This window comes from Mauremys mutica, chromosome 3 (assembly GCF_020497125.1).
Source record: "Mauremys mutica isolate MM-2020 ecotype Southern chromosome 3, ASM2049712v1, whole genome shotgun sequence".
Classification (NCBI taxonomy): domain Eukaryota; kingdom Metazoa; phylum Chordata; order Testudines; family Geoemydidae; genus Mauremys; species Mauremys mutica.
In genome coordinates this window covers 19,707,411-19,716,811 of record NC_059074.1, presented here as the reverse complement: position 1 = coordinate 19,716,811, position 9,401 = coordinate 19,707,411, and the positions used below count along the sequence as shown (strand labels likewise).

Sequence of the window (9,401 nt, the reverse complement as noted above, 5' to 3'; positions counted from 1 at the left end):
TACATTTGGCAAAACATGTCTTTAAATGTATCAGCATCTATAAGCCAAAACAGTCTCGAGTTATTTATTAACACTCCCTCACCAAGACCTGCTTCAATACAGTACCTCAGCTTTCCACCCTGCACCCTCCTTTTAGCCAGTCACTGGCAACAAGATGACTTCTTAGAAAACCATCTACTAGACAGTTGGATATATTTAGGGGCAATTCATGTTTATGACTCGTAATCCAGACCTCTATTTACTGCCACCAGTCTAAGGGAAGAGCTACACAAGACAAAGAAAATTTTGTTTAATATAAGAAGCAACCTTATAACAAACACAAGTTCCCTATAACAAAAAGGATAGGTTGATTCAAACATTCCCATAGGGAGAAAAATAGTAACTTAGATATAATAGCACAAATGTTTGATAAGTGTCAAAATATACTGAACCCTTTTCTACACAAAAATTGTGGGGTTTTTTCCCATTTATTTATGGTGCCTGATTTTTATACATAATATGGGATGAAATTCACTCTTATACAGAAAGTCCACACAAGGCAACTTACCCTAAAAATGGAAGCTAAGTGGTGCACAGAGTCTAGTACAAGCTATCTAGGGTGAGGAATGTCACCAGGACTGAATCAAAAACTTGGTCATATTACTGGAAACAAACACTACAGTTATGCAGCAATGATGAGGTCTCCTTGCTATCTAGGAAAAGTGTATCCACTTAATGGAATTACTAAAATTTAAGTAATTTAGACCAAATCCAAAAGTGAACTACATTTATTTAGTAAATTCCAAACGTAAAATATCAAAGCTTCAAAATGAATAGTTTATGCAAGAGGCATACAAGTAAAAGGGTCAAATGAAAGTAATCAGACTTGATTAACAGTCCTTATGAGGTTCAGTCTGAAAACACTGTAGCAAGAGTTAAAATAATCTTTCAGAAAGAGCTCATCTTTATTTTGGTGGGTCTGTGTTTATTCCGTATTTCTCCTTGAGAAGTTTCAGTTGCTCTTCTTTCTTCTTTGTGTCCATCTTTTGGAATGCCTGTAATAAAATCAACAAACTAAATTAAGAATATTCTTCTCTAATGTATCTCTTACTGAGTTTTTAATAAGGCATATTAGTTACACTTATTAGGAGACAAGACTACAGTTAACACAAGTTACCACGTCATTACCATAGTCTTCAAATAAGATACTGAAAAATACCATGATTTTAGGGTAAATGAAAGTAATTCTTGTCACTACACTGTACAGCACAATTCTTCAATACCGGATAGTGCCCCAAGAAAATGTGGCCTAGAGATCTATATGCTTGTCACTGGGCAGAGAAACCGTGTCAGAGCTCAGAGATCATTTCTTCTAACCAAGATCTTGTCTCCTTTGGCAGGGACCCCAAAACTAAACCTGCTGGACGCAATGCTGCAATCTGCTCTTTACAGCCCACCTTGCTTCCCCCAGTCCAGTCCAATAAAAGTGTGTTCTTTGCACAAAAAAGAATCAAAGAAGCTAAAATGAAACCCTGTCAGCTCATATAGACCATCCCCCCCCCTCCTCCAATTCAGCATTGTTCTCTAGAATATTTAAATCAATAGCTGCAATAAATCCAAATAATTTTCCTTTTAGACTAGGATGAAAAATTGATAGCATACCACATATTTAATAGTTATTTTAGAAAAAACAAGTGTACTTGCCCTGTTTGCATTGTAGTACAAGACAACAAGGTATCTGTTGCACACATTGAATCCTGACAGATGATCACAAGCATTCTTGGCATCAAAGATGTCTTCATAAACTACATATGCTGTTCCTCTAGTCTCTGGAGTGTTTCCACTGCAACGTAAGGCCAGTTTTAATATTAAAACAATATGAATATAAAATAATTCCAGCAACAATTAGCAGTGACAGCACAGATTACGTTAACTAATACAACTTTAATAAAAACCAAGATTTCTAATGACTTTTTCTAGACTTTGAGATACATCCTTGCTTTCCATGCCAATCTTCATTTATTATTATTTCTGGTTCTAATTTTGGAAAGTGTGACAGCAGCAACTAGTATCATAGTACAGGGGTCAGCAACCTTTCAGAAGTGGTGTTCCGAGTCTTCATTTATTCACTCTAATTTAAGGTTTCGTGTGCCAGTAATACATTTTAATGTTTTTTAGAAGGTCTCACTCTACAAGTCTATATATTATATAACTAAACTAGTGTTGTACTGTAAAATAAACAAGGTTTTCAAAATGTTTAAGAAGCTTCAATTAAATTAAAATGTTGATCTTACACCGCCGGCCCGCTCAGCCCGCTGCTGGTCTGGGCTTCTGTTCGCCTAGGCCAGGGCGCGCTGAGCAGGGCTGCGGCCGGGACCCCAGCTGGCAAGGTTCCAGCAGCCAGAACCCCAGAGTGGCAGCGGGCTGTGTGGGGCCGGCGGTCGGGACCCCAGACCACTACCCACTGATGCTCAGGGGTTCAATCCTCCAGCTCCTGCCAGCCGGGATCCTGACTGCCGGACCCGCTCAGCCCACTGCTGGCCTGGGGTCCCAGCCCTGCCCACGTACAGTGGGTACCTACCTTCTCCCTGGTTCTGGCCCATTCTCTTCCTCTCTCTGCACTGAGCTGAAGGTGGGAGTGCACTGAGCACCGGGCTGGGGGTGAAGGGTCTGGCCAGGAGCTAGAATGAGGGAGGGGGCTCAGGGTTGGGGCAGGAGGTTTGGGTATGGGGCACTTACCGGGGCAGCTCCCATTTGGTGCGAGGGGTGCAGGTGGGAATATGTGTGTGGGGGGGGGGGAATGCAGGAGCTCTCATTTGGTGCTCAGGGTGTGGATGTGGGGTGTGTGCACATGGGCTGTGGGGGGTGCAAGAGTCAGGGCAGAGGGCTAGGGGCATGTGAGGGGGTGCAGGTGTTAGGGTGGTGGGGCTGGGTATGTGTGGGGGTGCCAGAGTCAGGGCTGGGATCATGGGGGCAGGGATGAAGGAATCAAGCAGAAGGCTGGATGTGTATGAGGGGGGTACAGGGCTCAGGGCATGGGCCTGGGGTGCGTGCGGGGCTGAGGGCTGTGTGTATGGGGGGGGGGGCGGTCAGGGGTCAAGGCAGAGGGCTGGGTGTATGGGGGGGTGTCAGGGCTCAGGGCTGGGTGTGTGTGGGGGGGGTCAGGGCAGGGGGCTGGGGTGCCCCTATTCCACCCCCCCCTTCCCCAAGGCCCTGCCCCCGTTTCTTCTCTGCAGACCCCGAGACTCCCACGCCTCATACAACCCCCCCTGCTCCCTGACTGCCCCCTCCAGAAACCCCCGCCGCTCGGGGGGGAGGAGGATAGCTCAGTGGTTTGAGCATTGGCCTGCTAAGCCCAGGGTTGTGAGTTCAATCCTTGAGGGGGCCACTTAGGGATCTGGGGCAAAAATTGGCCCTGCTAGTGAAGGAAGGGGGCTGGACTCGATGACCTTTCAAGGTCCCTTCCAGTTCTAGGAGATTGGTATATCTCCAATTATTATTATAGGGGGAAGGCGGGGGAGGGGTTGGCAGCTTGCTGTGCTTGGTCGGGCACTCCGGCCCGGGAGCAGAGACCCTATGGCTTGCCGCGCTGGAAGAGTTGGGCCATTTGGCAGGGTGTGCCTGGACACACCCCGTGCGCATGCCTATGCTTCTGCTCCCCTGTCCCCACGGGGTGGAGAGAGAGAGGAGCAGGCCGGTCAGGATTTTTAATAGCATGCTGCCTGCCGGAGCAGCGTGCCATTAAAAATCGGCTCACATGCCATCTTTGGCACGCGTGCCATAGGTTGCCAACCCGTGGCATAGTATTACATTCCAAGGTCAATTCATCTCCTCTCTAAGAATGATTACGAAAGCCTTTGCCATGCATTATGGCTGTGTCATTCTTGGAAAGCCTGAAAACTGTTACATCAGTAAACTGCTTAAGAGCTCAATCTTGTAATGTCAAATAAAATGTTTAAAGCTGAAGTATCATGTGTTATACCACTCCAAGATACCAGGAACCTAGATGGATTGCTATTTCAGCATATCACACACATAGACACAGAGTATGTCTACACTGCAGTTTAAAACTCACAGCTGGCCTGTGTTAGCTGACTCGGGCTAGGGGACTGTTTAATTGTGGTGTAGACATTCTAGTCCGATCCCAAACGTCTACACCACAATTAAACAGCCCCTTACCCTGAGCCTGAATGATCTCACATGCAGCCGTGGGTTTTTAATTGCAGCATAAACCCAAAGAAAGCTACATTGGAACAATAGTGCCTCAACCTCAAAAACTGTGCTGATAGTAGATACCAGAGCTTAATGTTGCCTGTTATCTTATTTGTATTGAATTTAAACAAAACCAGGTCTCAGTACACAAACAATGAATCAATTAGTGTTTTGCACACATTTCTTCCAAGATGAAATCCTTCACTTAAAACCAAGCATAAATAAAGGAAAAACCTTCATGTTTATTCAGTATCCGAATAACTAGCAGATAGACCAGTTTATGCTGTGATGCGTTGGACCTGATAAATTAAGCAAGGTCTGGGTCACTTAGTATTTACGTGTTCATTGGAGATCTTCCACCCATCAGCACAGGAATTATGCTGGTGACCAGATAAATGATACACTTCCCTGACTGAATGATTACGAAGTTTACTCATAACTATATTCACTCTAGCTTTCCTTTGTTCAATGCAATCTCACTATTCCTACTTATACCCTTTTGGGTCATCCTAAATAATAATTCTCCTTCTTTGTCTACAAGTGCTAGAAGGACAGGAAATTTTACTTGTCTAGCCATGCTACACATTTAATTCTTTTACTCCTTCCTCAACTCAGTCCATACAGTGCTGCCCTAATCATTTTTGGTAATCTTTCCTGAACTTCTTTTAATATGTCAACAGTTTTCTGATATTGAGATAGCTAGAATTGTATGCTGTTGTCTAGTTATATCAACTCTATTTTCAGGATGTAGTAGGAGGCCTGCCATTTATGCAGTCTGACGGTTGAGAACATTATGCCTCGCTAATTTGCTGTCTAGTATCCAACGTATCTAAGTCCTGTTAACATAAGAACGGCCATTCTGGGTCAGACTAATCGTCGATCTAGTCCAGTATCCCGTCTTCCAATACTGGCCAGTGCCAGATGCTTCAGAAGGAGAGAACAGAACAGGACAATGTATCAAGTGATCCATCCCTTGTCATCCAGTCCCAGCTTCTAACAGTCAGAGGTTCAGGCACACCCACAGTATGGGGTTGTATCCCTGACCACCTTGGCTAACAGCCATTGATGGACCTAATCTCCATGAATTTCTCTCATTCCTTTTTGCACCCACTTATATTTTGGCCTTCATAGCATCCCATGGCAACGAGTTCCACAGGTTGACTGTGTTGTGTGAAGAAGTACTTCCTTATATTTGTTTTAAACCTGCTGCCTATTAATTTCATTGGGTGGCTGTGATTCATTTGTTATGTGAATGGGTAAATAACACTTCCTTATTCACTTTCTCCACACAATTTATGATTTTATGGACCTCTAACATATCCCCCCTTAGTCATTTCTTTTCTAACCTGAACATTCCCAATCTTTTTAATCTCCCCTCACACTGAAGCTGTTCCATACCCCTAATCATTTTGGTTGGTGTTCTCTGCACCTTTTCCAATTCTATTATATCTTTTTTTGAGATGGGCAACCAGAACTGCATGCAGTAGTCAAGGTCTAGGTGTACAATGGATTTATATAGTGGCATTATGATATTCACTGTCTTACTATCTATCCCATTCCTAATGGTTCTCAACATTGTAAGCTTTTTTGACTGTTGCTGCACATTGAGCAGATGTTTTCAGAGAACTATCCATGATGACTTCAAGATCTCTTTCTTGAGTGGTAACTGCTAATTTAGACCTCATTATTTTGTACATATAGTTGGTATTGTTTTCCAATGTGCATTACTTTACATTTATCAACACTGAATTTCATCTGCCATTTTGTTGCCTGGTCACTCAGTTTTATGAGATCCCTTTGTAACTCTTTGCAGTCAGTTTATATTATTTAGTCTCCATTGGAGTTATCATTCCAAATTCAGTACAGTTTACACTGCACTGATGCATTTCACATCTATCTATTCTCTTTGTTTAAGTGATTAGACTGTGCTATCTTATGGAGAAAACACACTACAATATTTATAGCTCAGCCCGTTTGACTTCAAAGGCAGCTCTGTGATTCACTTAAGGAGAACCTTAAAGTTCCACAAAGCCAAGACTGTTAGATCAACAGCATTTACTGTAATATTGTAAACTCCCATTAGGTAGGAGGATCTGTTTTCTCCAAAATAACTCTTTAAAATATTTAAAGTGAAAACTAGCCATGAACTTTGTTCACATTGACCTCTGTCTTTGATACACTTAAACCGTGAACCAAATTTGTTCAAAAGCCACTAGGAAAAATAGCAGCTCATATTCCGTGAATGTTTTTATTACGTGTTTTTACTGAGTACTAACAAAAATGAAATGCACTATGTACGAGTTCTTCACTAGACTGCTGGTTTGTCTAGGAGAGAGAAACAGAGTCACATGGTTTATTTCACCTCCCACTGCACAATCCCATATCATTTTCCCCTACTTGTCAACTTTTATCTGCTATGAATATACTTTAAAGAGACTCCAGTATGCTTACAGCTAAAATCAAAACAGAGGAGTTCAGCATCATATTTCTGCAGAAAACAATTTCCTGCTGCTCACACTGATGGATATTTGGAACACTTCCTACAATTGTACCCAATACTTACTGCTACATTTTTGTAATCAAAAGACTTACACTCTGATTTGCCGAATAGGTCCATATTTTCCAAAAATATCATACATTTCCTCAGCTGTGATTTTGTATGGTAAGTTTCTGATATATAAAATCCGATTGACTTCAGGAGGCAGCCGAATCTAAAATAGAGACCACAGTTACATTTAGAATGCTCACTTCCAGAACTAACGCATCGAATGTAAATATCTCCCTGTTACCACACGCCTTCTGTGTCTCAGACCCTTTTGTGACCACACAACATCCATTAACAGCAACAGCACTTGCTGGCATGGAAAAACATTAGGAAATAATTTGAGGTATCTACAGCTCTATGGTCTATAAGTAGATGAACAGAGTATAAGTTCAGAAGGGACCACCTGGAACATCTAGTCTGATTTCCCGCAAAACACAGGTCATAGAACTTCCCCAAGTTATTCCTGTTTGAACTACACCATCTCTTTTAGGAAAACATCCAATCTTGATTTGAAAACTGCTAGTGATAGAGAAGCCACCACAATCTTTGGTAAATTGTTCCAGCGTTGGAACCCTCTCTGTTAAAAATGTACCCCTTTTTTCAAGCCTACACTACGACCTATGTTTATATAATTAATGTTGCTTAGGGGTGTGAAAAATCCACCCCACCCCGAGTGACACAAGGTATACCAACCTAAACGTCAATGTGGACAGCACTATGTCGGCGGGAAACACTCTCCTGCCGACATAGCTACTGTCTCTTGCAGAGGTGGAGTAATTATGCAGATGGAAGAGCTCTCTCCTGTCAACACAGAGCATCCCAGATGCGCTGCATCGGTGCAGCTGTGCTAATGTATCACTTCTAAGATAGACTAACCCTGAATTTGGCTAGCTTAAGAACCAGTGGTTGGAAAGTTGATTTCCCTTTGCTCGTTACACTGAAGGCCCTTATCAAATATTTGTTCCCCTTATGGGTGCTTGCACTCTGTAGCTCAAGTCACCCCTTAACCTTGTCTTCGTTATGGTTAATAGATTGTGCTCCTTGAGTTGATCACTATACAGAACATTTTTCAACCCTTTAATCATTTGCATTGATCTTCCCAAAAGTAAAAAATTTCCAGTTTTGACGATCTGCCCTGGGGCTTTTGAGGAGTCATTTAAAGCAGGGGTCCCCAACCCCCGGTCCGCGGCCTCTTACAAACCGGGCCGCGAACCGACCCAGTGGACCTCCCGCAGGCGTGCCTGCGGGAGGTCTACCCGAGCCGCGGGACAAGCGCTCCCTCCGCAGTCATGCCTGCGGGAGGTCCGCTGCTCCCGGGGCTCCGGTGGACCTCCCGCAGGCATGACTGCGGACGGTTCGCTGGTCGCGCGGCTCAGCTGGACCGCCCGCAGGCACGCCTGCGGGAGGTCCACCAGCTCCGGTTGAGCTGCCGCAGGCATGCCTGTGGGCGGTCCAGCTGAGCCGCGCGACCAGCGAACTGTCCGCAGTCATGCCTGCGGCAGCTCAACCAGAGCCGGTGGACCTCCCGCAGGCACGCCTGCGGGAGGTCTACCCGAGCCGCGGGACGAGCGCTCCCTCCGCAGGCATGACCGGTCCCTGGTCCTGAAAAGGTTGGGGACCCCTGATTTAAAATCTCTGCAGACGTATCGGAGCAATAATACCTCTCAGCTAGGTAGTTATTTGGCTGTCTCAGTGGAGCGTCACAGGACACAATACAGGGGTGACCGGTAACAGGCTGTGACAAGCAGGTCGGACTAGATCATCTAACGGTCCCCCCTGCCCCCAAGGCCCCGGACACGGGTGTGACGCGCTTTGGCGCACAGGGTTACACGGTAGCCACAGACTCGGTGCAGTCAGATGCCCCACAACGCGCCTCCGGGATCGGGGCCGGGGCCGGATCCTGGGGGCCTGCTCGGAGCGCGGAACAAGCCCCCAGCCCGGCTCAGCCGAGGCGCCCCGAACCCGACCCCCGCACCCCCCAGCCGCCGCGTGAGCCCGCCGTCCCTGGGGCTGGGGCGGCCCCAGGCCCGTTAGCGGCCCCATCTCCTGCCCGGGGCCGCGCTGCGGTGGGAGGCGGCGGCGGCGGCTCAGGCAGGGCCGCGGGGATGGGGGGGGAGGGGAGGCGCGGCCGGAACAGCCCGGGGGGGGGGGAGCCGCGTTTCCCCCTCGGCGGCGGCGGCGCTACTCACGTTGGCTCGCTTGGCCGCTTGCATCGCCATGGTGCCGGGCGGGTTCGGGGCCTTCTCCTAGCAGGGAAACAACGGCAGCGGCTCCGGCTCCCCCCGCAACAGGCAGGCCCGGATGCTATCCCAGCCTGCACCGCGGGCGCGCAGGAAGTGACGCACGGCAACCGGGTGGGGAGGAGAGACGCCGGGGTGACGACACGTTGAGCGGCGGGGCGGGGCTTTGTCCTGGCTGGCGGCGTTGAGCTCAGGGCTGGGAAGCTCCTGGTTTGCGCGGCGCTTCCCGCCCTTCCAGGGCTTCCCGCGCCTGGGTGCTGCCGCCGCCGCCGCCGTTACCCCCCCGCAGCTTCAGCGCCGGGCAGAACGGGCCCGAGGGCGTTTTCCCCGCAATGAAAGAAAAACCACCGACCCCTGCCTCCCCCGTGTCTGCCGCCATGGCCCTGACACCCTCCCCCGCCTCCTCCTCTGCCCGCTGGCGCCTC

The 9,401-nt window shown here is 47.2% G+C and overlaps 1 protein-coding gene across 1 annotated transcript; it reads right to left on the bottom strand.

Annotated features, from left to right (window-relative positions):
• Positions 1 to 463: 463 nt before the first annotated feature.
• On the bottom strand, positions 464 to 9,082 carry SF3B6 (splicing factor 3b subunit 6). Its single transcript, XM_045011769.1, has 4 exons — positions 8,926 to 9,082; positions 6,784 to 6,902; positions 1,684 to 1,822; positions 464 to 1,034 (listed from the first exon to the last, which is right to left on the bottom strand). The coding sequence occupies exons 1-4, from the start codon at positions 8,953 to 8,955 to the stop codon at positions 945 to 947; spliced, it is 378 nt and encodes a 125-aa protein (XP_044867704.1). The 5' UTR covers positions 8,956 to 9,082; the 3' UTR covers positions 464 to 944.
• Between the last annotated feature and the right edge of the window lie 319 nt (positions 9,083 to 9,401).

What these genes read in the sequence shown, in the direction of transcription:
- SF3B6 (XM_045011769.1), bottom strand. Translation starts at nt 8,955, where the DNA reads ATGGCGATGCAAGCGGCCAAGCGAGCCAAC. An exon ending in AAGCGGCCAAGCGAGCCAAC is followed by an intron (nt 6,903 to 8,925) that starts GTGAGTAGCGCC and finishes TCTCTATTTTAG; the next exon opens with ATTCGGCTGCCTCCTGAAGT. An exon ending in TGTACTACAATGCAAACAGG is followed by an intron (nt 1,035 to 1,683) that starts GCAAGTACACTT and finishes ATTTTATTACAG; the next exon opens with GCATTCCAAAAGATGGACAC.